Source organism: Ceratina calcarata, unplaced genomic scaffold, assembly GCF_001652005.2.
Source record: "Ceratina calcarata isolate Rehan_Ccalc_2016 unplaced genomic scaffold, ASM165200v1 scaffold289.2, whole genome shotgun sequence".
Classification (NCBI taxonomy): Eukaryota; Metazoa; Arthropoda; class Insecta; order Hymenoptera; family Apidae; genus Ceratina; species Ceratina calcarata.
In genome coordinates this window covers 1,034,976-1,062,520 of record NW_017151272.1, presented here as the reverse complement: position 1 = coordinate 1,062,520, position 27,545 = coordinate 1,034,976, and the positions used below count along the sequence as shown (strand labels likewise).

Below are 27,545 nucleotides of genomic sequence, written 5' to 3'. Positions count from 1 at the left end.
AATTCGACAATTTTCTAATTTTTTTTAAAAAACTGTAATTATTATTAATTGTAATAATATGATTATTGACAATGACGCGGCTATGTGCACATTAAAACACCTTAATCCATATCTTACAAGACCAGCTTTTCTTTTACATTATATACAGTAGCTAAATATTGTATTAATTTCACTTTGCAATATAATAAAACTATTTATATATTTATATATTTATATATGCACGTATGTATTCTGAGTCGTTGTAGGCACCCGCATATAAATTTTATCCGATGCGGCCGCGTACAACGAATTATAAGAAACTCATCATTATCGGTTTTTTTTTCCTTGCTATGTTTAGCGTAAGTAAGAAACGATTCCGCTTGGCTCTTCTTCTTTTCTCTGTACAATATATAATAGGCTCCGCTAAGGCTCCGCTTATCGCCGACGAAATTATTTTATTCCGGCTTCCAGGGCGTGAAACGCGTTATTTCTCCTCTCAGAATTCAGGATTCTAATTTAATATTAACATCTCGACCCTAGAATCAGTTAGCTCGATAATATTTATATATGATTAAAATGGCAATGAAACTTTTTCTAATCGCTCAAGTAGTATTAATAAATTTATTAAAACTGCGTTCCTCGTTTTACTGATTCGTCTGCTGACCTTTCATACTTCACATAAAAATTAATCGCATACATAACAATTGTATGCACACCGAATATTCTCTCTGTCTGAATTACAGAATGATCTAAATAATATTTGGATACAAATTATAAAATAAAATTATCGCATTACATTGCTTATGATAATCGAAGAGATTCTTGAGCTGAAACTCAGATAATATTTCCGTAACACAAAGTTCATTGGTAGTTGAATTTTTCAGTTATTGCACTGTCATTGTCTAATCTTTGATTCTCATTTATAATCACGTAGACCAAAACCTCTTGGTACGTAGATCAACATAAAAAGTTACCAGCTGTTATTCGGAATTAATATAGTTAAAACTAAAAAAAAATCTAAAACAATATAAAACATTTCGCGTCCGCACGATATCATAGATTACATTTTCAGTTTAACGAAGATAATTCAATTAAATCAAATCGTTCTTAAAGCCGATAAATAGTAACAAGATTTAAAAGTGACCGGATAGTCACAAATTATTTGAGAACGTTCAAACGGTTTCCCTTCATCTTTGCTTTGTTTTACCTTAGTTGTACAAATTCGTATAAAAGGTCGTACAAAATTCTCATAGAGTAGTACAACGTCCTACGAATACAGAGTGCTATGGTTCTTAACTTTACCAATCGTTTGAAAGAAACACTTCGTTTAGAAAAAGTGAGAACTATCGTGTTGTTAGCTCAGGAACCTCTTAGGCATCCGACACAGTACCGCGAAGAGGATAATTTGTACAACAAATAATACACGTTACAACGTAAACGAATGACAATTCATATCATACAATAGTAAATTTGATACAAATTATTTTCTCAGTTATCAAAATTCGTATATCCCAAATCACATTTCCTTTTTCTTTTTACGCATCGAGTATATTTATGAACTAAACTGATAGATCATACACAAGGAGAACCGCACAAAATCGTACATCATTCTAAAAAGGTTTACTAAATGACACGTAAATTTAATGTTAAGAGAATGTCTGACCTAAAACAATTCTCTTGACATTCCTTTTGTACATGATTTAGTAAACTAATCCCTCGTACAGCTATTCGACTTAATTGAATAGACAACTTTATGCGGCGTCTCACTGTGCATTTAATTTTATGCAAAAAATCAAACGTTCGTCTCGTCTGCGTAATATCGAGGTTTACGGAATTTTCTAACTGGAACAACGCACTGGAAAATGTACCATTTTCACCGGATTTTTGATTTCGAAAAATCGCTACAAATTTATCCGCTTGAAATGTATTCTAAGTACATAAGTGTGGATGTAAGGTGCTTTAACTGACTGAATCTAGGGTCAAAGTACATCGGTCCGCGCAGAGAAATTCCGTATCCCGGATTCCGAGTGAAGAAGTTACGTTTATTTCTGTTACGCAGCGAATAAGGAAGCAGAAGTCGCGTTTCCCTCGTAGGGAACAAATAGATCCTTCCTCGGTCACTGGCGGAGGTCCAGTACAAACATTTTCTTTAACGCACAACACATCCGGAATATCGATATGGACGATTACTTTTGACTGTTACTCATATAGCCCTTTTTATGCATTGTCTAATCGCGCAGTTGTCCTTCAGTGAAAATTCGTGTTCCCATAAGTCGATGAGGAATGAGATTACTAGGTGTCGAAGTAAAAACGTAAAAACCACAAAGGGGAGGACGAGAGCGAAGTAGATTAGTGTATTATAAACTATGCTACCGTATAAAAAAAAACGTATTTCAATTCTAGATAGAACTTATTTACACTAAGTAAAGAATAAATTATTAAAATTGTACTCGGTGTAAAATATACTTTAAATATATTATATATATATATAATATAATATAAAATGAATCGTGAGAACAATGAAAAATGCCAGTCGATAGTTCTTACGGATTTGCTTGGATTAAAAAGAAAAACGGTGTCATTATTAGATGTATTCGACGCGACATTTCTAATAATTGGTGTTCTGTGTGTTAAGGACAACTGCACAATTATGGACGATTCAGATTATTGCGACAGACTATATGACTAATTAATCTAACTGATCGAAGAACCTGCTGCTGCTGAGCAGTAAGATTGTCCTCGACTATAACTCGATAAATTACATTTTTTTTCGGATTTCTCCGCCCGAACGTCTACTACTTCGTTTACTTGTATTTTTTTCTGTTTTATTTCTTTTTTTTATTTTGTAATACTATTTTCTACGATAATGTCAACCGACGGCCTCGTTTCAGAGGGATGGGGGAACACTCGAACAGAGATTATAAAGGGATACCGAACGTTTCTGCGCGGCCCAGGATTAATTTGCCTGGAAGATCGGACCGCGTGGTAAAACACAGCCATCACGTAAGCTTCGCACTGAATACAAAATCTCTCACGCGTTCATTCTTCATCTTTCAGACACACACGCACCGCACGCGTATACTCTCTCGCTTTCATACATACATACACGCACGCACGCATCTCCTTACTCCTCGACTTAAACTAGATACAATCGTAAATTACAAGTATGTACAATTAACTAGTTCTTACTGCGAAGGTGATGACGAGGCCGTGTACGAAATAATCTCAAAAATCCTCCCATCTTTTCTGATTGCTTCCTCTTTTTCGTTCCTGTTCTCTTGCTTTTCCACGACGTTTAGTTATGCGTTTACGCGCACGCAGTTCCTTTCAATATTTCTAAATCAGGCGAGACGATTGATTTTTCCAAAACGTCGTCGAATTTCACGGTAAGAGTCGTGAGATGTTCGTACACGGCCTCGACCGTTCCTCTCGATCTGTTCTCTTTTTTTTTTTACGAGGAAAAACATGGATATCTCATCGCCGCCGCGAAATGGCACGCCCTTTCCCGTTTCTCGAGTATTTGCGTTTAAGAATAAAACTGGATTATTTCGTTTCTCGAGGAGCACACTTAGATCCCTTCTCGCTTAACGCCGGAGAACGTCCGTTGAAGAATGTCCGAAACGAGCATATCTTTTAGGAGTTGCGACCACCCTGTTCCTCGCGTCGAAACGACCGTTTTTGTTTCGTGTTTCTGTTGCCGTGAGAAGGTGCAGTTTATAAAGAAAATGGTTAATAATTGAAACAAGGATTAATCATTGTATATGTAAAATAATCACCACAAGAATAAGAAAATAAAAATTAAAAAAAAAAAGAGACCAATGTACTGTAAATATTGTCATGAGAACGAAGTGGAAATATATTTCTTACGTACAATTTTGTAAATTTTTACACGAAATAGTAAAAATGTCGTTTATCGAAAGGCGTTATCGTATGGCTATATCACAGGCTTAGTGGGAACTGTGAAAAAACGTTCGTACGTCCGGTATTTACCAACCGTGAATATTCTTATTCAGTATTAACTTCCTATTGATAATCTCGAACCTACACGGAAATATCTGCAAAACAAAAATGTTTAATCAAAAATGATTTGATTATTAATCTCGTTCTATTGTTATAAAGTAACACTTAATTTAGTAATGTTTGGCCTGATTTAATGCATCTACCGATAGAGTTAAGTTATCCATCCGTATTCCCCTCAGATTCCCACTAAGCCAACGATACACTGCAACAAATATGGTAGAATGATTTTGCTTGTATAAGAATATGCGGTACCTCGATCATTTTGGACCGTGTCTCGCCGGAACGGTTTCTTCACCTTATCACAGCAACGTGAAATCACAGTTAGCAACTGCAAGCGTGTATCGAGTCCATTTTCTCGACCGACCGTAAATATCGTACGAGCACCGTGTTTATTCGTGTGTTTGCGTCCTCTGCTCCATTTACTCCACGAGTATCATTAATTATCACCTAACTTGACATCCCTGTGGTATACTTGTCGCTGCAGGACACGCGGCGGAGTCCCTCTGCACAGAACTATTGTTCTCCTCTTCGTCGTCCTCCTCCTCCTCCCTGGAGGACTCTTCCTCTTGACTTTTTACCGGTGGATTTCTCGTTTCCTCGTGCGATACTTCGGGACTTGGCGGTTTCTCCGTCGTTAAACTAGACTCCTCGCCGTGGACCGGTGAGCCTTTCAGCTCGTAGCCCTCCTGGCAACGCGTCAATTTTAATCTAATCGGCGTAACCTTGGCCGAACGAACGTTCCTCGGCGCGGTACCGCCGCTGTCCGGGTCGGTAGGTTGTTTCTCTTCGATATTAGCGGTTACCGTTGGATAGGCAGGCTCGTCCTTGGCCGGTTCCGGAGGTGGAGGACCTACCCTGCTGTCAGCAGGATTTCGTTCCTCTTCCTCCTCCTCTTCCTCGTCTGTGACCAAGATCGGTAATTCATCCGGAGAGTCGTTGCCCTTGCCCAGCCTGATGATCAATTTCGGTGGGGCAGTACCACCCTCGAGGATTCGTACTCTGGCTTCCTTCCTACTCGACTGCCGTTTCTTCCGCTTTCCGTTCTTATCCTTTTTACTCTTAACTCTCAATTTTTCATCGTTATCGAAACCGGCCATGATCATACGCCTGAACTTCATACTCTCCCTTTTCAGTTCTTCGATGCTCGGTGTACTGCTAGGAATACTGCTCAACCGTTTCTTTGGCGGTCTTATTCTCGTCCTGTCGTCTTGGCCGCTCTCCGGGCCACCAATTATGCTATTGCCAATCTTGATCTTCAGCTTCGGTGGGCCACTGTTCGTGGTTGTCGTCGTGGTGGTAGTGTTCGTCGATTTACCACCGCCGCTCTGCCTTCCTCTTTTACGGTCCACGTTCCCGACCGGAGTGTTGCCACTGGAACTAGCACCGTTGGTAGCGCTGCCCCGCCTCCTGTCGTCTTCGTTACCGTCCAAAAACCCGGCTGGTCTCTCTTTCCGTCTTTTCTTCTCCGTGTTCGCATCGACCACCGCTTTGTAATCTTCCCTGGTAGGTATACTAGTCATCGAAGCCACTGCTTTCGGTATCGTGATCACTGTCCGATTAATCGGTGGCATGATAATCGGCGCCGACGTAGTAAGGTTGCCACCCGGTTCGTCCATGTTCATATCCTGAGAACAGTACTGTCTCAACAACTCCTTCTTTCGCATTCGTCTAAGGTTCGAGGTTCCAGAAGCGACGGAAGCACTGGTAGCAGCTGGTGCGATTATTACAGGTGCCTGTTGAGCAAGTGGTGGTACCGGAGCCGGAACGTAATTCGCGTCCAGGAAAGGACCTTTAATTTTAACTTTCAACTGATTCCTAGAGTCTGTCAATGAGACTTTGTTCGCCTCCGTGAAACCAGAAGACGATGCATCGATGCTCGCGTCGAAGCTCGGCTTCGAACAGTCTTCTTGACTCTGCTTGCCTATCAACGCGGACCTCAGTTCTTTCTCGAGGTCTTCTTCGATGTCCGGAAGAGCAGGATCGTTCGTAGAGACACCGGTGAACGTGCCTAGGAAATGGTTTTCGTACGTCTGACCGTGCAACGTGGAAGAGCTGGACGCGTCGAGGGTGGAGTTGTACGTTCGCATGTCGACGGGACCGGGAATAAGCGGTAGGACGGTGTCGAAGCTCTGTCCGGCGTTCGACTGTCTTTCTACGACAGTTGAATCGTCGTGGCTCGGAGAACCGGAGTGCCTCCTGTCTTCTAAATACTTCCTAGCGCCTGCTGGACTGGATAGTCTCGACTGAACACTCTCCCCGGAAGCAATGACCGTGGAGTCTCTCCTCTCGACACCGGCAGCATCCGTCGATTTCTTCCGCTCTCTCATAGTGCGAAGGTCGGCGATGTTAGTCTCGTTGGTGGAATCTTCATCAGAATCGAAATCGTACACCGTGCCTATTAACTTATTCTGAATCGAGTCGTCGTGTTGATGAATGACGCCAACACCGGGAACCAACGGAATGCCTGCGTTTTGCCCGCTTCGACCTCGACCTCTGCCCCGTCCGCGTCCGCGTCCTCTGTAACCGGACTGCGCCGAATTCTTGCCACCCCTGCCGCGTCCCCGAGCTCCGGACACGCCCTTCTGAGCCTCCTGTCTCGGTGATTTCCCGGGAGATTTCCCTTGCAGCGACGTTACTCGCGCAGAGGTTCTCGTAGGCTTAGACGGCGACTTTTTCCCAGAATGTTGGCTCTTGCCGTCCGTAAGAGTTTCTTGAAGATTCTCAACGACAGGATCGCTCGCGTGACTCTCCGGTGCCGTGTTTAAGAAATTCACTGGCAACGAAGGCGAATTGACTACCTGCGTTTGCAATTGCTGTTGCGTCCTCTCGATCGTTTCTGGCGGTGCGGTGACTTGCGGGGGTGGCGGAGGCGGCGGCGGCGGCGGTGGCGTGCCTATTTTCGTAGGGGAGACCATAGCCGCGGTCAGAGCCATGTTGTGCGAGGAAGACGTGAACGCTGCGGTACATGGCGAAGCTTGTAGATTCAACGAATCTTCTAGCGGTTTTACGTGCGGCAATAATGACTGCGCTCCTGGAAAGGCTGCTCCGAATTGCGGTGGGAAGAGAGCCGGCCCAGGCGAAGGATAAGGTAACGGTGCCGCGCAAGATTGTGGAGGAAATAAACTGACTGGTCCGGTGCCATAACTCGAATCCGCGTAGTACGTTGCCTCCATGGAGCATGGGGGAAATGGAATGCCAGCTACATTCTTGTACGGTGGAATGGAATGGTCTTCGGCGGAGGAAGCAGAAGTGATCGAAGAAGATGTAGACCGACGAGAAGGCAGGACTTGACTTTCCGCCCATCTCGTGTCCGGGCGTCCGTTCAAGTCGTTGTAAGGAGAATTCTGATCGTAGTCTTGCTGTCTGACGACGTCGTCCTCTTTGTCGAGCACTCTGTCCATTATCTCGGCTGCCTGATCATCCTCCGACGATGGCAATCCAATTAAATGTCTGTTGACCATTTCCATGGGGTTCTCTTCGGGCATTTGTTGATCGAGCATCGTTCTCTCGTGAGGTTCCTGCTGTCCGTGAAGAATCGAATGCGGTTGCTGCAATAAATATTGTTCCTGTATACTTGGAGCGTTTAAATGAGTACGCGCGATAGATTCGTTTTCTGGAATAGATTCGTTAGGGAATTGATGATTGCCGTATCGATGATTCTGCGTTTCTATCAAAGCGTTCAAGTGTTGCACATTACTAGGTTCGAAACTATTAATACTCGGTGGGACCCATCTCTCGTCAGTCTCTGCTCGATCGAGCTTTGATCGTTCCACCACGCTGACTTTGTTTGCTTCACGATCCTCCTCGTAGACCGTGTACCTATCGTTTTCGTTCGAGTAACAAGTTTTCCTCTTCTCTTCGACTGTGCTTTTACAGCTACTGGGACGGGCTTCGTTATTAGCTACCTCTTCTTCAGGAATCTCTACGCTCTTTACGCTCAACACCGGTTCTACGGTAGGTTCAATAATTTTCGTCTCTTTCTCTGGCTGTTGAACGAGTTGCTGTTGGATCTGTTGCTGCGATTGTTGCGGTTGAAGTTGTTGCGACTGTGACTGCTGTTCGTGTTGCTGTTGCTGCTCGATCGTCTTTTCTATCGATGGTTCCTCCTTTTTAATTTCACCATCTACAGGTACTGTCTCTAATTCGAACTGACTAGAATTTGATTTTTTCGAGAGTTCCATACGCAATTTCTCAACGAGATGCAACGTTTCTCTAGCGCTATCTTCTTTAGAATCTTCCTTGAACCACAACTCGTTGTTGAACGAGAAACTTAGCGGAACCCCTCGCTCCTCCGCGTCCCTTGATATACCGAATCCATCCTCGTTCGCTATCTCTTCCGTTAACATATCTTGATCGAAATCAAACAATTCTGAGACGCTTGGATCTTTACCATGTTGCGGTGAGAAGATCGACCTGTTCGCAGACTTTCGCCGTTTCTGATGCTCCTTCTCGAAATTCTCGACTCTCTCCAAACCAATTGATTTCACATTATCGTCTTCGCTGTCTTTTCGAATGTTCTCCTCTATGCAAGCAGTTTGCGGCTCGATACTCTGTGCACCAACAATTTGTGGCTCGATGGTATTATCTAGAATCTTTCCGACATTCCTTTCTGTCTTTTTTCTTTCAACTATCAGTAAAGCCTGCGGTACTTCGGCAACGTCCTTCTTCATCGATTCTTCTTCCATTTGTTCCTCTGGCTTCGGTTTTTCAATAGCAACGTCGCTCTCGTTAATATGATTCTTACGATCCTCGTTCTTCACCGCCTCCTTTATCAGCTGTCTACTGTCGTCTACAGATGCTTTCTCTTCCTTCTCTTCGTTGCAAACAACTTTCTCGGTCTTCACCTCCAAGTTTTTACTTCTAGACATCTTATCGTGGTGTTCACGTTTTTCCAACAATTTATCCAAACCTCTCACAGACTTCTTTGGGCTGTCTCTCTCCGCTCTACGCTGTTTCATCTCTTCTTCTAACGTATTGATCACGTCCCTGTTTCCGACCTTTTTGATTTTCTTATCCTCACTCTTCGGAGAGTTTTCTGTCAATACGTTTACTTTTTCTTCGTCAACAGTCTTTTGTTCCTCCTTTTTATCCTCCTCCTCGTCTTTCTTCTCTGGTTCTTTAACGGGCTGCTTGTCGTTCAACCGTTTCTCCGATTTCTTAACCGCCTCCTTCCCACTCTTCTCATCCTTCGCGACTGACTCGTTCGGTTTTCGCTTCCTACTTTCGGATTTAGCCTTCTTATCTTCTTTTCGGGATAAAGGCTGCTGTTTACCAGTTTGACCCGACTTTTTGGCAGGCCTGGACCCAGAAACACTTCTCGGCCCATCATGATCTCCAGACCCAACGAGCAGATCCTCATCAACCTCTGCTCCCTCTGCGGCTGTTGATTGCTTTTTATTGCTGTCTCTTTGATCCTGCTTCTTGACTGTTGCTTCCGGTTGCTGTGACTGCTGCTGTTCCTGCTGCTGCTGCTGATCTTTGGAGACTCTACGAGGTTCCTCTCTCTCAGTAGGCGGCTGAAACTCAGGTCCCCGCCGCCCGTCGGAAGTTTTAAGCTTCTTCTCGGGCAGCTTCTTGAGTTTCCGCCCTGAGACCGGTTTCCTCTCAGCTTCCTGTCTTTCCGGTGACATTTTATTCGACTGCTGCTTTCTGTTCGCCGCTGATGGACCCACCGTGATCGTCTTACTCTTCGTTCTATTGACCGTGTCGCTCTCGGAGGAAGAGGTCGACGAAGAAACATTGATCATCTCGTGCGAGAATTTTCTACGCTCTACGTTCTCAGAATCGCTGCTACTTTCAGATGAGCTACTACAGCTGTTACTACTGCTACTAGTGTCACTGTTACTAGAAAACATTGACTTCCGTTCGCTCGGTTTCTTAGGTCTTCTCAAGCGGCTGTCTTTCAAAAGGATCTCCTCTTTTCTAGAAGACGATTCCTCTTTCTTCGAAACGAGTTCTTCTTTCCTGGATAGATGTTCTTCTTTTCTAGAGGACGAAGAGGATGACGATGAAGAAGATGACGATGACGACGAGGATGAAGAGGAGGATGAAGACGACGACGAAGAGGAGGACAGTTCTTCTTTCCGCGATAATTCCTCTTTTCTGGAAGAATCATCCTTCCTGACTTCCTTTCTTTTCCCGATCTCCGGCGATTCCTTTTTCGTTCGCGCGTCCAACGCTTCTTGCTCGATCTGCTGCGTAGTTTTGGTACCCATGCCGCTTTTTATATGCTCCGCTGCTTTCTTCGCAGCTTGCCTCTGCGGCACGTATGCCAGAATCTCTGTTCCATCCCCGAAATCTTTATCGAAATCGTACACGTCGTTATTTTTCGTTTCTTTCGACTGTTTATTCTCTCTCTGCTTCTTACTAGGACTCTTCTCTTTTGATTGCTTCGAAGAGGAACACTTTGGTAGTTCCTCGGTTGGCGATTTTACTACTTCTGGCGTAGAATCAGGAACTGCGTTATCTTTCTTGCCCTGCTGCGTACGCTGCATGATCTCCGAAGCCTTCTTCGCGGCTTGTCTCTGCGGAACGATCAGAGCCGAAGGTATGTATTCTTTCTTTTTAACGGTAGGCTTGCTTTGATTCTCTTTGTTCTTCGATCCTGTGTTATGATACACCGACTCGGCGTGTCTCGATTCTTTGGCGAAACTCTTCTGCGAATTTTTCGATAGATTCGCAGCGGAGAACTCCTTCACGGCTGCTTTCGTGATTAACACCGCGGAATGAGACGCGTGCTCTTGGGAATCGGAGTCTGTGTCCGAATAAATGGCCGAGGCTGCGAGATGTTTCGTCGCACCACCGCTCAATGTCAACAGTTCGTCACTTTCACTACCACTCGCACTTCCCAGCTCCTTCTCCATATGTTCTAGCGTATGCGATCTACTGTTCACAAGTTTGTCACTTTCACTGTTATCCCTAAGCGCCGAGTGCAACTTGTCCGCCGACTGGCCAGTCTTCTTAGTCTTTCTCTGAGGCAGCTTAGTTTTCGTAGAGGGAACGCTGGTTTCCTCCTCCGTGCTCGAGTCGCTGTCCAGCTTCTGGCTCTTGGACTTCTGAGATGTTTTCGCCTTCGTCGCGTCCGTCTCGCTACTACTGACAGACGACAGGTCACTGCCGTAGAGATTCTTTCTTCGCACGGAGCCGTTGAAGTATAATTTTTTACTAGAGGCACCATTGAAGTCCTGTTGCTGCTGCTGCTGCTGTTGCTGCGGCTGATGTTGCTGAGTCTTTTTCTCGTCACTGGTCGGTGAGTCTATGCCAGCGATCCTGGCGACGATCGTATCGAAGTCGTGAGTGTGATCCTCCGACTCGGGATGGGAATACAATCGATCGTAGATCGAAGGCCCATGATTGGCTTCGAGCACAGCGGCGGCTGCTGCCGGTGGCAACGGCGGTCCCGACATCACCAAAGCTTGCTTATGGAAGGTTTGCTCTCGTAATCTCAAGAAAGATCGACAAAGCTTCTCCCTCCTGCCGACCATGTAGCACAGGTTCCGGACCCTCTCTAAGTCCTGGCGTAATTGCACGAACGTCCTCATCTTCTCAAGATCCGCGGCCTGCCCTTGATTGCGCGAACCACTGCCGGAAAGTTCTCCGCAACGCGGTGCCAACAACGGTTTATTATGTCCAGCCTGTAAATTGGAACGAGAATACAAAGTAGAATGCGTTATATTTTAGACAGGGAATGAAAATGGGAAATTACGCTTACTCTTCTTTTCAGTTTCCAATAGTTGTATATGTAAACAATGCTATCGGGATCGACGTCCAACTGCTGCGAAGCGATATCCTTTAAACTCACGTGTTTGTCGAATTCCGCTTCGATCTCTTGCAGTCTGATGGAAAAACGTTTCGGTCATAACATGTAATAGGGACAGGATAGGATCCTGCCAGGAATTTAAGGGATAAACGTACTTCGCAGCGCGTGCTTGATTCTTCTCCTCGGATGTCATATCTTTTCTCTTGCGCCGTCTAGATTCCGCGTCCTCGGAATCCGATCCTGCTTTGTCAGCACCGCTTCCTATACTACCTCCAGGACCTTGGACTTTATCTTTCGTATTCGTCCTACTATGTTTCTGACAGTAAGACTGTAAATAAGACGATTTGAAAAAACTGTCGATAGAATCAAGTCGAATCGTGTCGTTGAAACAATATTTTGGATAATCTACCCTCAATTTTACTCCATCGTCAGCCATTTCATCTTCGATGATTGCCTTCATCTCTAAGCCGTATTTGAAGGCACACGTTACATGATAAGCTGTTTTACATGTCTTTATACTGCACTGGATGCAAGCACCGACCCTTTCCCGACACAGTACGCATATTAAAGCCCATCGACTTTGCTAAAATTATATAACGTTCGAAATTTAAATAGTAATTCGCAAACGATCATTGTACGCCTCGTATGGAGATATTGTATGTACCGGAATGCTGGATATTTTCGTGATAGGCTCCATTCGTTCGACGCAGCCAATACTGACTTCTGGGATCCATAGAGCACAAGATACGTGGGCCCACTTTTGGCCGCTACGAGTGCATTTCATAGCACCTCCTTTGTTAGGACAAAGAACACAATCCGGTCGTTGACTTAGAGAACAAGTTCTGCATAGCCAGGAACCGTCTGGTATTGAAGTAATCCCGTAACACGCTTGATGCACGCATATATTACAACAATCACAGAACACCATCTCATTTCCTTCCTCGGAGTCCGGCTAACGAAACAAATGTATCGATTAACGCTCGTCGTATTTCAATCTGACCGTCGAAAATGGAACGAGACTTACAGATCTGCAAACATCGCAGATCACGTTTTCATCGTATTCAATGCCAAGACCTTCTTCATTTTTTACGATAGTCTGTATTCTTTCCCAACAACGAACTTCGAGCTCTTCTATCACCCTTTCTAACTGCGACTCTGTGATGGGCAATTGACCAGCCTAAAATTGCAACGCAGCACAAGTATAAACCTCCGAATCAATGTTTAATCGAGACGTCGTTCGGATTATTAGAAAATCGTCTTACAATTGTTCGGCGAGATTCGTTTTAAATACAAGTTTAGATAGAGACGATGGAATTCTGAAATATATGATATACCTGTGCACGTTCGCCATTTAACACATCTAACCACGCAATATCGGTGTCGTCAAGATCGTAAGCACAAGCTTTCTCTGCTCGTGCCGGTGTTGTGCTTAAATGGTGATCTTCGGGGTTGAAATAATCATCGCGAGATATTCTTACAAACTTTTTCGGTCTACAAGAACATGGTGAGAAACAAAAATAATTTCTCAATCGGACGGTGTCGATTGGTTCCTCGACTCGACTGGAACACGTCGTACTTACAGTTTAAATTCACTGTGCTGCTTTATGGGTGTTGCTTGAGTGATAGTGACCGTCGGTTCAGGAAGAGAGTCTGGATTAACGGGTACTTGAACGCCTCTCTCCCATTCTTGTTTCCATTGATCAGTAATGACCCAATATTCATTGGGACTTAATGGCTCACTATCAGGTAATTTCATCGCGCTGATCAAATCCTTACGAAACAGTTCTGCGGGAGCCTCAGCAGAGGAGCGATTATATATACTAGAGATCTTGATGTCGCTGAGGGGTCTGGGGGTCCAGGATGCCCCTCCTTGACTGGACGACGCCATCGTCTCCTCCTCTTCTGAGGGCCCCATGGTAGCTGCCAGCGACGACGAACACGTCGCTGGACCCAGCCTACATTTGCGCCTTTTGATTGCGCCTGGGCAAGACGCCAAATCATTGTCGTTTCTATTTATTCGTTTGCCTCGCTGTGCCATTCTACTATACCAAGTGAGCTAGCGGTACGTGGCACGTGCAGGTGAGCCGCGCGCACCCTAAAACGCTTTGTTATAAATTCAACGAAAGATGATAAGAGAGACGAGGGAAGAAAATTCGTTTGGTTACTTACTACATAGTCGTCCATGTATTTATTATCTAGAAAGCGGATTCCTCTCGGAGCTGCAACGATAAAAACACAGTTATAGAGTTATTCTATTTAAAAAAAAAAGACAACAACGAAAAGCTGAAGCATGAGACAGTTATCAACTATGATGTTTGAAAGTACAAGTAATTCCGCACGTAAACTATTAATTCTCTTTACGAAACAAGTATTTAATAGATATTGTACAATTTCTATGAAACGGAACTATCATGCTTAGGTACGAGTGAAACAGACCAAACTGAAAACAATACAGAAATCAACTATTATGTACACTGTAACGAATGAAATAAAAGACGTTGGGGGCGAGTAATTGAAAAGAGACTCAGAGACGCTTAGAGATACATGTAGATAAATAGAGAACGTAATAAGAACTGTGTGAAGAAAAGTCACTAAACACAATCATCTGATCGCATACGACGAGTACTATCATTGGATTTATGCCGGGTTTACTCGTAATCATATTGTTACGCGTACGAACGATACGAAATGTGCATGTAAACAGTTGATAGTACACTGAGATGAAAAACATAAGTCACAGTCCGTTTGTTCATAAATCCAACTGGTGAACGTATGTAGCATTTGAAATTAGAACTATTCTGTAACACAAACTCACGATTCTGTGAAATAACGCACGGCAAGAAGTTCGCTACGAAAATTGTAATAACGTAAACACGTTTGAGACGATAAAAATTGGACAAAAGAGCTGATGGTATAGACCGATTGTATTGCAGGGGATCTGCGGCCGTTGATCGTCGATGGCCGCCGCGGAGAGGTTATAAATGGGGCAGTCCAGGAAGAAGAGTTAGAATTCGAACGGAATTTGTTCCCCGGAACGTTATACGGCCGTGAGTAGTTGATAAAACACAATGATCGTCGAGAAACTGATCGCCGTGGCGGGTGGCATGTAAACATTGCGACGGAGTTACTCCGCGGCGACGCTCGAGCGGCGCCGAGGCTCGACCGTGGAGGATCGCCGTAAGACCTCGGATGACTCGACGCGAGGAAGTCGAGGTTCGCGGTCGAGAATAGACGTCTAGAAGAAGATCGGGCGGAGAGTCGAAAATGCTCACGGGTCCATTGGGCTGGTGGTGCTCCTGCTGGCCGACAACATTGACAATACAGATGGCGGCAGGCTCGGCTCGCACACGAATCTCGGCACCCACGTATGAACATCTGAACGTACACCCAGCCGAATTCGAGTAGTCCACATGCACAAACATGAGCGTAAGTAAATATGCACACGCGACGACGACGTGGGTAACACCGATGCGCACAAACGTGAATGTACACGCGCACAACGTCGGTAGGAACGCGCGAGCACAAGTTCGACACGCACACGCAAACATGAACACGCACGCGCGCGCGCGCAATAAAGAGAGCCAGAATGGAAGAGAGAGAAGAAGATAGATATGGTCGTAAGGCAGTAAATGCCTTATTATTGATCTATCGACGGAGAGGGTGATTTCGCGCGCGATGATACACGTGACAAATAATAGCCGGTACGCCTGATCGTGAATGATCGAATTATTTTTCAATCGGTAGCTCCGAGATGGCAGTAGTCCGAGTACGCCTCTGTCACGGCAGCCTAACCAAGATGTCCTCATTAGCAATTCGAGTCGCAGCCACGACCAGCTCGATTTTACTCACTTCGTGGGCCGAGGGCTGCTGTCGAGCTCGCTCGACGCCCTCAAATAGCCTCCGTAAGGACACCCAATGCCTTTCTTCCTCGCGCGGTACACCGAATCGATATTATATTTACATTAATGTGGATACTGCTGTTTGGCGCCATCATGCCTAAAAAAATAACTGTCTGAGCGCGGAGTCACGTGACCCCGCGACACCGACACGGCTAGATCTCGCAATCGCTCTCATCTGTACATCCATACGCCACCGCTACCAGCTGCTCTGGAAACCGGGCACAATGCAACCCTCTACTACTCTTCATCTCATACATACGTTTAATAAACTGTCTTCTCGTCCGATTGAAAATTATATATTACAATTAAAAAAACAGAACAGAAATGTATTTTCATTACCGTATATAATATGTATACATATAAATATACTCTGAGATATTCTTTAACTGTACATAATTTCTACTTCGTTCCTTGTATTCGTTTATAATTCGAGATGAGAACGCGAGATTAAGACTTCTAATACAGATTCCTGTTATTAACGATTAACAGAATCTCAAGGAAACGCACCTTGATTGTACACTCGTGAGACCATGCTTGATTGAACGCAGGGAATGGTAGGAATGGGAATAGGTGGGGAAGTGAGAACTTTGTTGTACAACTGTACGACCACATGACACTGGTGGGAGATTCGGTTTCGGTATACTACTTTTTCAAATAGTTACAAACATTTACAAATTAGACAGACTGGAGGGTGGGTAATGTGTCACGGATACATCGATGCATGCCCTCCTCGACAGTTCTTGTTTATTGTTGATTCCCGCTTCGAACTGCAGGCAGGGTTCTCATAATTTATCCCACACGACTCGCTTCCCCTCTTTTTCGCCCGTATTTCGATCCCCATGCGCCTTTGCTGACCATGCCTAGCATAACCCCATCAAGTACCAGTCCCACCATGGTCGCGTCGTCCCCACTTTCCGGCCGAGCGAAAAATTACGAGATCCCTGGTCCTGAGTCTGCAGGCTGATAGTAAACGATAGAAAATGAGGTTATGTTAAAACACGAATTACTTAAGATTTTACAATGGAACAGGTATGTTGGACAATATTATTATTATATTTATTATTGCTAATGGAAATAGTATTTAATAATGTACAGTATTTCAGGATTTAAAAGCAAAGATTGATCAAGCCTGCCGAACGGCCGAGGAATTGACAAAGGTTTACTACGAAAGTCTGGATAAACGTAGATACGTAAGTATTAATTATTCACAGAATGCGTTCGTTTATATATTGTATTAAATAAACCACGTGAGAAACGCCGGCTTTGTTAAGAATATTAATTGTCATATAAATGGACAAGATAAGATGATAATTTTTGTCGTAGCTCATATCAAGGTTGTATCTGGATACCGCAACTTTAATATGGAATGGAAATGGTATCGAAGGGAAAGATAATATACAGAAATTCTGGACAGATTTACCGCCTTCAGTACACTCCGTTTTTACTTTAGATGCTCAGCCTATAACAGGTAAAGACTCATGGATCATTAACAAAATTTGTTCACAAGTGCTTTATTCTTCGGTAGAAAATTTAGTGTTGATTCCATTGTATGCTCGAAACCGAGTACAATTGGATGAATGAAAGTGTGTCTAAAATACATATTGTTACTAGGACCTGAGGTGGCAGATCAACTAACGTTCCTCGTGAAAGTTGGTGGACAAGTAAAGTACGATGATAAGACTGCGAAACCTTTCAACCAAACGTTCTTAATTGCGGCGATGGGAGATAAGTGGAAGATTGTAAGCGACTGCTTTAGGTTACAAGAAGCGCTGGAGAGTGTAAATTAAAATAAATTACTTTTACGTAAAATATGATCGAACAATTGTTTGATTCAATATTCCTTTTTATTTCTATCGTCGGTCTTATATCAATGTATAAAGCGATATTAAAATTTTCGTATTAGTGAATCAGTACGTTGGTCGATCGTTTAGGAATAACTTTACATGAGAAAAAACTAAAAAATAAATATAGATATAAATACTTAGACATAAACGTTACTATGTTACAGATTGTATAAAACATTGATTTCATATCCTTTGACAGCTCATCAACTTAAACATCCAATGGTTAATAAGATTTTGAGAAATTCGAAATGTACAGCTTTTCAACTGGAACCGCCTACAAAACTATATTCCGTAACACTCCTAAATAAACGTTATAAATATTGCTTAGAATTGATTTCGCTTTGCACGATTCGAGATAATTTAAAAAATAGATTTAAAAATGTACATAATTACGCTAAATGATCTGTTAAAACGACGTACGCGATGCTGTTATGTTGTGATTTCTCGAGGGCGACTATGTATTTACAGATACCATCGAATACTTCGACTTACCGAACTAAAAAGTTCATTAAAATATTCCAGTAAAAAATCTCTACGTTCGGGACTTCTCAAAAAGATTCGTTCATACGATCGCTCATGTTTTTCTTTCCCTCCCATCCTCTCTCTCTCCCTCACTTTCTTGCTCTGCTTTCTTTTTTCTTTTCTTTTAATTCGAAGGTAAAAGATAAGTCGATCGGTGTATCACAGGTACAAATGATGCAAGAAAAAAAAAAGGATATTTGATCATGACCGAAAGGAGAATAATTCCGGTTCGTATAACTACCGTTTGTTGATCGATGTATTCTAGAAGCCATAATGTAGGCAGTGTTACGAGAGGAAACGACTTGACTCACGAATTAACTGACTTTTTCGTTCTCGTTGCATCTTACTTAATTTTAATTAAATGATCGAATGGTAAAATGAAACCTCAGACTCCGGAGACTTTCTACGGAAGACTACTAAAAAAAAAAGACCTTCAATAATTTTTACTACTAAAGGAGATGTCTACATGCTGACGAGTTCAACACTAAATTTAAAAATACGACACAATAATAAACGCAAGCAATATAAGTCGACTGCATTATTTAAGTTTTATACATAAAATCTATTGGTTCGCAATCAATCAATTAAAATACAATTATAGTATAACAGAGAAGTGAAATAAATATTCGTTATCGTTAAAAATAAGTGTCCGGAGTCCTTGCATTTTATTAGCGCTCTGTGGAAGAACGTCTACGTAATTACGCAGATCAAACAAAACGCTTTGAAAATTTGGTTAATTACACCCGCTGATTTACATAAATATATACAGTAAAACCTTGATAATCAATCCGATTAAATATTAAGTCCATTTTTGATTATTAAGATGATCGAACTTCTGATTATTCAAATACTAAGTAGTCATACTTGTATAATAATTATCATTTTAAGCTGATTTTAAGTATTCACTTTTTGGCCAATACATATCTATTTACCTAAAACATATATGTTAGAATAATATACAGTTGGTGTAGAAATTTTCATTGATAAGTAAGAATCAATGGAAAGCATGAATGAAAATAATGAAGGAGAACATTTTCTGTTAGATGAATAAAAAATCGTTTACCAATGTAGGAGTATTTGATTAATTCTCCTAATCAAAGTTTTACTGTATCATTAAGCATACCTGTTATTCGACTTACTCTATACAAATACAAAAATTGTTACATTCTCTCACGCATTAAAATGGCTTACTCGCTTAAAAGTGTTCGTACTTACGTATGTATAGTCTAGCTTATTCTGCGTACGATATTACGAAGCACGGCATAAGAAAGTTCGATGAAATAACACCGAGACATTTTTACTCAACAACTATAATCACCACATTTATCGTATAGCGGACGAGTATAATTCACGTAGAGCTTCGCTTATATAGGATATATGTTTGATCGACGTAATAATAATTATAATTTACAAAACGAAGAACCAAGCGCCCAGTAGAAAAATTATTTCTTTCTGTATTCGAAAGAGAGTTCTCCTTTGTTGCGACGAACCGCGATTACTCGTCCTTCTTCTATCAGTGTCAAAACTATTATTCGAAAGATCGTAAGGAACCAGAGTACATTTGATCCTTGTTCACTTATGCTACTACGTTCATCGTTATTTTCAGAATAAACACATTTCTCTTTCCTTTGCAAAACTCAATTCATAAAAATTACCAGCGAATTACATTTACGTACTATGTATATAGTCTTTTTTTTTTCATATCAAAAGAATAATACTTTTATGATAATGATAGTTGTTTTTAACTCGAATGAAAATGCTAATCGCAGTCTATGTTAAGTAATATATTGATGTGAATCGAAATATGTATATGAGTTTATTATTTGTTTTCCCTCTTTTATACCCAGAAAACTGATATTTAATTGAGGCCGCGGTCGGTTCGAGGCCTTGCCATTAAACATCTTCCGAGTTTGTACACTCTCGTTACGAGTGAGATTTCCAAAAATGCATGTCTCTGTCATTTCCTGCTGAGTCATCGCAACAGAATTTTTGGTAAAAAGATTCGTGATAAAAGAAATGTACTAAAAACCTCTCAAAGAATATGAGATAGAGACCATGAAGTTTCTTAGTAAAAAAAAAAAGGAGACTGGAGAGAAGTAAAATAAATTTGACCTGACGAAAACTTTAAGAGAGATTCCCAAATGCAAGATATCTCTGAATGGGTGACGAGTACCAGTATTAACGAAGTAACGCCGGTTGAAAATGAGAACGAGAAGAAGGGTGACGATAAAATGGTGTTAATATCTGTGATTTATCTTTGCACGGTGTTGACGACATCCTTTATCGTGTTTTGGAGGTCAGTGAGAAGTCTTGTATTCTCTGTGACGTTTCGAGTGCCAGCTGCTCGAAGCTGTCGAGCCTGAAGCTCTAGCCTACCGAGGACTTCGCGAAACTGAAACCGTGCGTGAGGCGCGATACCGCTGTCCGCGAGATTAGCGCACATTCCGTGCAGTAACACTACCTTGTCTGAAAGCTGGAGCCAACTGGCCATTACTATCGTCGAGCTACTTTTCAAATTCAATACGCTGCTCTCTATCACTGTCGAAAGCTCCAACACGGCTTGTTTCGCGGTCTTAGAATCAGTGTTCTGTTTACCTAAATTGTCCTCAGCGTGTTGAGACTTCGTACAGTTAGGCGTTGCGTAGATCGAAGACCCGAAATGCTTGGTCGTAGTGCACAACGGTTTCAATGGTTTCGCAGGGACAACTGGTTTCTCTGGCTCGGGAGGCGGCCACTGTCGAGTATCGCTTTTACTACCGGAACTACGAATTATACATGAAAACGTTTTTAAACATTTATCTATAAAAACTATGACTGATGTAGAGAAATGCAGATTAAAATTCACCTTTGACTTCGAGTGGAAGCTCCACTATGATCTTCAGGCGAATCTTCTGCCTGGTCCACTGTTTCTTGTTTACCAGTGTTTCCTTTGACACTGAGTTTCGGACTGTGCGGTTGGCTGTCACAAGATTCTTTATTCTCCCAAAGCTTCTTCAAGCTACTAATACTACCTGTGCTTCTACGCTTGTCGTCTTGTTGTTCTTCAGATTCCGAAGACTGTTCGGTAACGATACTCTTCTCCTCCGATAGTTTTTCTTTTTCCGCATTCTCAACCTTCCGAAGTCTAGCTTTGAAATCGATTATTTGCCCATCGGATGTCTCCTCCTTCTGCGGATTGTTCCGCTTGTCTACTCTTTTCAATTTGAAACCAACATTTCCGCTGGAGAGAATAGATTCGGTTACCGGAGAAGACATCGACGAATCCTTGTGAACGTTGTGAATCTGATGTTGCTGTTGCTGATCTGGAGGTACTTCAATGGTTCTTAAAGTTGATACAGCGTACTCGTTTTGAGCATATCTGAATTGTGGTGAAAAAATAATGAGTTAGTAACAAGTGACACGGTATGTTAATATAAAATTTACCTCTGTCCGGAATCCATGTTAAAACTAGCGCAAAGTTCTGATAGTAACTGTGAGGCTGGATCCAGAGGAGCGGATGGAGTACTGCTTATCAATCCAACTTTTTTCGTAATCGAGCCATGCTTGGTCTCTGCACCTTGTTTAATTTCATTGATCAGCTTCAGCTCCAACATTTCTTTCATTCCAGGTTTACGTTCGAAACTATCGGAAGATGAATTGGTCGATATCGGCGGCGGCGGCGGCGGAGGAGGTGGCGGCGCTTCTTCCGGTGGCGCAGCCGGCTCAATTGTTTCTATCCTAGATTTGAATCCCGTCTTTTTATTATCGATATTTCTACAGGAATTGTCTTGGACATCTCTGCGTCTCAGATTGACTCCGAACCTCGAACAGGCTTCCTTCACAGACGGTTCCGCGTTACTAACGTCGTTCCTGTCTTCTTGTTGCTCGTTCTCATCTTCCTTCGAACGCCAATCTATGCTCTTCGCTTTTCTTATTGATAAAGGGGAATTTCTTATTTGAGAAATGTCGCTACAAGAAATAGGGGGTGGAAGATCGACTTGTTCTTGTCCAGAAAAATTTTCATCCGGAGGCGGTGGTAAATCGGCAGGCGGAGGAGGGAATTCCAAATCAGCTAACGACGGTTGTACAGATCTCGACGGGCTCGCGGTACGAAAGTTAGAGTTACTTGATACGCGGAAAGTCCTTAAACCGACAGCGTCCGATTGATTGTTCTTCCGTACGGCTACTACTCGGCCGCGCGGAGAATTCGGTGGCTGATAAGTGTTAACAACACCGCTTGAAGAATTGCTGCGAGTCATTTGAGGCTGATTCCGCAAATTGCTTTGCCGCGGAGACAGAGATCTGTGCTGCGAATTATCAATCGAGGATTCGTGCTGATCCAACGCGCCGGATGCCATAGAAGACGAGACCACCGTCGTTGACTCTTGATTCGACGGCATACCGCTTTGACGTAAAGATTCCAAGTACGCGCCGATCCTAGCACCTTTTGGCAATGTACCGTAACGATTGATAGCTCGTTTCACGTTCTGTACTTCCAACGCGCCTACTTGTACCAACTAGAGATTCAATTTAAATGATAGAAGCAGAATTTTAAATTAATGTTCACGCGAGTCTCTCGACGTTTACCTTCTGCGGCAACGGCTCCTTAGATGGATAAGGTCTCGTCTTGATCTGCTTCTGAGATGAGACCAGGCCAGGTATAGGCTCCGGCGATGTTGAAGGTTGAGAAATAAAGTTTGGTTCCGTCGTGCCTTGGGAACCCTCTCCGTCCTCCTCGATCTCACAGCCTCCTGCAGCAATCGTTTCTTGAGCCATCGTCGCGAGATCTCGCGCAATACCTGAGTTCCCATTTAACAACAAACCGTACCGGTACATATTCTCTTTCTGCTTAGAGTCCTTTCGCTGAGAGCGAACAAGTTCCGTAAGCTCAAATGATCAAAATGTAAATGGCATGTTTTGAAAATTAAAGCGTATCATTTCTTCTACTACATTTCGTTCGTTCGTTAGTACAGTACTTCATTAACAGTAAACGCACTTAATGGAAAATAAATCGATAGAAACATAACGAAAATGAATATCTATATAAATTTACGTTCATTACATGTAAAAGGAATGCAAATGCAGAAAGTAATCGAGCATGAAGAGTCGAATGTAGAGCTTACGTTACATAGGAAACTAAAGCAGTGCATGCACGTATCAGTACGCTTGATTAAAGTAGAATGGAAATACCTTCGAGAATCTTATCAATACCATTTAGATCCGCGGCATCGTCGAGAGTCATGGTGTTAGTTTCAGTATTTTGAGTATCCTGCTCTTGGTAGGCAGAATCGCGGAATGAACTGCACGACGACAGCAAGCTGTTACCCAATCGTTTTATTATTATATCACCATATGATTAATCTTTCTCGGTATTCGAAATCTCGATTACGTTCAATAAATAATAAATCGAGACTTCATTACACCGAACGTAAAAAAGACATAATACCTTGTCCTTTTTGGAGGAGCCGGAGCCTGTTTACCCTTTTTATTGGTAGAACGTCTCATCTGTACGATGCTGCTGTTATTCTTAGTTGACAAGCCACCTGTAAATGTACTCAGTTTCGTCACCGAGCTCGTAGTATCTGCAACAATCACAGTGAAGAATCTTAATTACATTTGTATTGTATTAGTAAAAGTATTGGTTTCTCAATTAAAAAAGTTTCATACATGTACCTGAAGAGGGTAACGGTTCAGACACCAGGACTAGCCCATGAATATTTCCAGTACTGCCAGTTTGAGATTTCTTGTAAGAAAGTAACGGAATTTCTCCTCCTCCTTGCAACTGTTTTTCGACTTCTATAAAGATCAATTTAATTCGCATCGTATAAGAACTGTTCTCGTGTAAAGGCCTGCTTATCCTGAACAACTGTTTAAACATTTTACCTTCCGTAATACTCGATTCTTGGAACATATTTTCGAGGGAATGATGGATCTCCTTGAAAGTAGGCCGGTCGGCCGCGGACCATTGCCAACACTGTCGCATCAATTCGTATACTTTCGGTGGACACCCAGGCGGGCATTCCATTCTGTAGCCTTTTTCTAGCATATGGTAGACGTCGGTCAAATCGACGCCAGGATACGGAGACATACCGTAGGTTGCTATTTCCCATAGCAAGATCCCAAATGCCCAAACATCGGACTATAAATATCGAATGAATAACTGCATAAAGATGTGCAACGGTAATAAAGAAAAGGACGAATTATGTTATTCTACCTTTGTCGAGAACTTATTATACGCCAATCCCTCTGGAGCGGTCCATTTTATAGGGAACTTCGCGCCAGCATGAGCTGTGTACGTGTCGTCTCTCATCAGCCGAGCCAACCCGAAGTCTGCGACCTTCACCAGATGGTTTTCACCCACGAGGCAGTTTCGAGCAGCTAGATCTCTGTTTCGAAAGTCGCAATGTTAACGCGAGCTCGTTTCTTCAGAGGATAAGGACAATGAAATTAAAAATATTTGTTCTAACCGACTGAACATTTTTTTCTAGAATATCACACAAACGTCTGTGATCTGCCATTACTTTTCTCCAGCGATCCTTGAGAAAGACAGCTACCTAACTCAAAAATTAATTCTTCTCTTCGATGTGCGTTAAGCAAAAGTGAGCATTACTTGTATGTGTTTTACTTGTATGTTCAGTACGTTAATATTTTATCGTAGTAATCACGGTAGGTGAGAAATTTATGCTAACGACGGGGCTGTAAAGGTACTGAAAAAAATGATACCTGTGTATGAAATTCCTGCTTTCCAAGTAACTCATTCCGCTGGCGATTTGAGTGGCCATGTGCATCAAAACAACGGCATTAATTTGATGTTTACTTTCGTTCCGTAAATAATCCAGCAGATTCCCCTTGCTCATGAACTCCGTGATGATGTAGAACGGCGGCTCCCGCGTACATACACCTAGTAACTGAACCAGATTCCTGTGCTTCATCTCCTTCATAATCGCAGCTTCTTCCAAAAAGTCTTTTAGGGCCATCGTATCCTCCTGTGAAACACAATATGTACACGTTTCCGTTATGTTTCCATAGCAATGATAACGATATCGATAAATAGTACTCTCAGAAACGGACCTTCAACGTCTTTACGGCAACAGTCATATTGTACCTCTTCCACACAGCTTCGTAGACGTCTCCGTATTGGCCTCCACCTAATTTGTGTCTCATAACTATATCTGTCCTATTGATTTCCCATTCGTCCGGTTCTAGCACAGCAATTTCAATAAACTTCAATCGTTTGTAAATTATATGTTAGCTTTCTGATTAAATTTTGATTATTTTTACGTACCAGGGCTAAGCGGAAAAACCGTAGGTTTATTGTGCTTTGGTGCAGGATAAAGTAATTGTGTAATTAGACCATCGGCAAGCATCGAGTGATGGTGTACTAATTCTGCCAGAGTATTAAATTTGCTATCAGTGGTGACGAACATCTGAAATGTAAATGTTTCGTAGTTAAAGTACATGAATTCTATCGTCGGCGTTAGTTACACGATGTAACTTATTCTACCTTTCCCTCGCTGTCTTCGTTAATCCTATAATGATAAACTCTACCCTCGTATCTGAGGGAAATGCTGCGCTGACCTGGGCTGCTTTCCGATTCACGGACCAGAAAACTGCCGTTTATCCCAGAACTTAGAAGATACTCCGCGGCATTCCTGGATATCCTTCCGTGATACCAGGAATGTTTCTCCAGAGAGTTTACTGGAGTCACATAATTGGAAGGAACCCATCCTACTTGACCAGTACTTGAATGAGCTTCGCACCATTCCCCGCTTTTATTATAACTTAGAATACGAACTTGCTCTCCTATGTTCAAAATTACGTTATATTATAATACACGCAGTTTTACATTTACACAGTCTTTGTTAAAATTGATCACCTTTCTTAAGGCTGAGCTGATTCTCTCCACCTGCTTGAAAATCATACAGAGCAACGAATAGCTGAGGATCATCTTCTTCTTGTGCCAACAAATTTTCCTTGCTGGTCCACCTGCACCATTTATTTAAATAACAAACTGAACATATGAAATTCACAGAAGTTTTCAAATTTACATAATCTGTGATCACCGGAATTAACCGATCGTATAATTGAATTATAATTGAACCTGTTTGCAGCTTCCAAGAGTCCGGCAGAAGAAACACCAGTGTGCTGTTGTATGTTCACTTGCTGTGAAATCGGTTGGATGCCAGACCCATTCGGAGGGTCACCATCTGGTAATGCCGGAATGTGAGGTAGCGGTCTGCTTTGTAAAAGAGCTTCTGTGCAATATCACAATATCATTGTAAGGACACGAACATGGAACGATGCATGAAACTTAATCCATAAAATTCAAGATTTTTATAAGTGATGATATAATGTACATAATTACATGATCTCTACTGTAAACACCTTATATCAGGAATTATAAAAATAAATATACAGTAACAATAACTTCTGATAACGTTTGATTTGCAGCCAAGTATGAAATTGTAAGAAGAAATTTGCAGTGTCAATTAATTGAAAAACTCATTCTTTTTATTATCTGTGTCAGCCTACTTATGAAAGGTTACCAGTCAACTATTAGCATTAAATATGTTTAAAATCTAGATACATATACGTGCATGCATTAATTATATAATCTAAACTACAGTCTTCAGCTTGATGGCCTGTTAATGGGCTATTATTCGAATGTATCATCCTTTTATGCATATATATATACGTATATGTATATATATATATAAAGCTGTGGATAATTTTTCTATTGAAGATTATTTAAAAAGTAAGTAAAATGCAGGATCGCGAGGAATTAATCGGAAGGAGGGGAGGAAAGTGCGAGGAAGAGATGTGAAAAAAGGGGCGGAAGTAAGAAAGAAATAGAAAATAAAAAGGCCGAGAGAGTCGGGAAATCTGTGAAAGAATTACCGCTGTGCTCTGTGAATATGTTGGAGCCAACTAGACGGGACTCCTTGAGGTTCCTCGGCTGTTTACGCGTTTGTCGCACAGCAGAACCAGTAGGAACAATTCTCTCCTTAGTCTGTTGAGCACCCATAGTTCCCGAATTGGCATGCCCTTAGATTAATCCCGGCCGCGAAATTGCCGGGGCCGTTCACTCGGCACATTCACTATCGGCCTGACAGTCTAACTACCGATCGCATCTCTCGCCGGCCTCCGCCGATGACGAGCAACACCCGAGACCCACGAATCTCACCCTCAACGCGAACCTCCTATTCACATTTTTGACCAACACTCAGGATCGACGTTCTCGCCATGTTTGACAGCTTCGACGTCGACGTCGACGATAGCTCGATTCGCACCGTACTGTTTACTACTTTTACTTATCATCAGAGCCATTTCGGTGTTCTCATTGGAGAATCATGCCTCGGATAAAGATTCCATTGGCCAGTAGCTTTGTGCACCGATAAACATCCACCGAACTCGAATACGTTCGTAGTTAATTATTTCCTATTTTCATTCATTTAAACGCAAATAATCACTTTTATTAAAACAGCTAATGGGTATTCAATTATAATTTACAATTGCCATTACAAATATACAATAGATACGAAC

The 27,545-nt window shown here is 42.4% G+C and overlaps 3 protein-coding genes across 15 annotated transcripts; 1 reads left to right on the top strand and 2 right to left on the bottom strand.

Annotated features, from left to right (window-relative positions):
- Window positions 1-323: 323 nt before the first annotated feature.
- On the bottom strand, window positions 324-16,507 carry rno (PHD finger protein rhinoceros). Of its 7 annotated transcripts, none has more exons than XR_003389020.1 (10): window positions 13,928-14,016; window positions 13,339-13,853; window positions 13,093-13,249; window positions 12,783-12,935; window positions 12,423-12,710; window positions 12,168-12,341; window positions 11,914-12,086; window positions 11,711-11,834; window positions 3,851-11,633; window positions 324-3,670 (listed from the first exon to the last, which is right to left on the bottom strand). XR_003389020.1 is itself a non-coding variant. In XM_026812572.1 (10 exons), the coding sequence occupies exons 3-10, from the start codon at window positions 13,794-13,796 to the stop codon at window positions 4,443-4,445; spliced, it is 8,718 nt and encodes a 2,905-aa protein (XP_026668373.1). In that variant the 5' UTR covers window positions 13,797-13,853; window positions 13,928-13,977; window positions 15,608-16,507; the 3' UTR covers window positions 324-4,442. The 7 variants fall into 7 exon arrangements, 4 of the variants coding, with proteins under 4 accessions (XP_026668373.1, XP_017878016.1, XP_026668372.1 ...); XR_003389022.1 differs by having other exon boundaries at window positions 4,252-11,633; XR_003389021.1 differs by having other exon boundaries at window positions 324-4,201; window positions 4,295-11,633.
- Window positions 16,508-16,529: 22 nt separating this feature from the next.
- Abl (tyrosine-protein kinase Abl) lies at window positions 16,530-27,415 on the bottom strand. 7 transcript variants are annotated; one of them, XM_026812568.1, is made up of 17 exons: window positions 26,901-27,415; window positions 26,104-26,257; window positions 25,879-25,988; window positions 25,507-25,805; window positions 25,288-25,429; window positions 25,074-25,204; window positions 24,726-24,988; window positions 24,217-24,388; window positions 23,886-24,141; window positions 23,670-23,798; window positions 23,449-23,584; window positions 23,193-23,320; window positions 22,590-22,801; window positions 21,447-22,519; window positions 20,869-21,381; window positions 20,619-20,785; window positions 16,530-16,617 (listed from the first exon to the last, which is right to left on the bottom strand). In XM_026812568.1, the coding sequence occupies exons 1-17, from the start codon at window positions 27,025-27,027 to the stop codon at window positions 16,532-16,534; spliced, it is 4,098 nt and encodes a 1,365-aa protein (XP_026668369.1). In that variant the 5' UTR covers window positions 27,028-27,415; the 3' UTR covers window positions 16,530-16,531. The 7 variants fall into 7 exon arrangements, with proteins under 7 accessions (XP_026668369.1, XP_026668367.1, XP_017877982.1 ...); XM_026812566.1 differs by lacking the exon at window positions 16,530-16,617 and having other exon boundaries at window positions 17,153-20,785; window positions 26,104-26,254; XM_018022493.2 differs by lacking the exon at window positions 16,530-16,617 and having other exon boundaries at window positions 17,153-20,785; window positions 26,901-27,414.
- Window positions 16,544-17,471, top strand: Nxt1 (NTF2-related export protein 1). The gene is made up of 4 exons (XM_018022499.2): window positions 16,544-16,686; window positions 16,761-16,847; window positions 16,981-17,125; window positions 17,269-17,471. The coding sequence occupies exons 1-4, from the start codon at window positions 16,678-16,680 to the stop codon at window positions 17,442-17,444; spliced, it is 417 nt and encodes a 138-aa protein (XP_017877988.1). The 5' UTR covers window positions 16,544-16,677; the 3' UTR covers window positions 17,445-17,471.
- Window positions 27,416-27,545: the final 130 nt, after the last annotated feature.

Bases quoted from the DNA above. Each gene is read 5' to 3' on its own strand.
- rno (XM_026812572.1), bottom strand. From the start codon at position 13,796: ATGGCACAGCGAGGCAAACGAATAAATAGAAACGACAATGATTTGGCG. The intron at 12,342-12,422 runs GTACATACAATA...ATATAATTTTAG, and splicing joins CGAAAATATCCAGCATTCCG to CAAAGTCGATGGGCTTTAAT. The intron at 12,087-12,167 runs GTAGATTATCCA...TCTTATTTACAG, and splicing joins ACGATGGAGTAAAATTGAGG to TCTTACTGTCAGAAACATAG.
- Nxt1 (XM_018022499.2), top strand. The intron at 16,848-16,980 runs GTAAGTATTAAT...TTTTTGTCGTAG, and splicing joins GTCTGGATAAACGTAGATAC to CTCATATCAAGGTTGTATCT. The intron at 17,126-17,268 runs GTAAAGACTCAT...TATTGTTACTAG, and splicing joins AGATGCTCAGCCTATAACAG to GACCTGAGGTGGCAGATCAA.
- Abl (XM_018022493.2), bottom strand. From the start codon at position 27,027: ATGGGTGCTCAACAGACTAAGGAGAGAATTGTTCCTACTGGTTCTGCT. The intron at 26,258-26,900 runs GTAATTCTTTCA...GATATTGCACAG, and splicing joins CATATTCACAGAGCACAGCG to AAGCTCTTTTACAAAGCAGA. The intron at 23,321-23,448 runs GTATTATGTCTT...ATTGGGTAACAG, and splicing joins GCTCCTCCAAAAAGGACAAG to CTTGCTGTCGTCGTGCAGTT.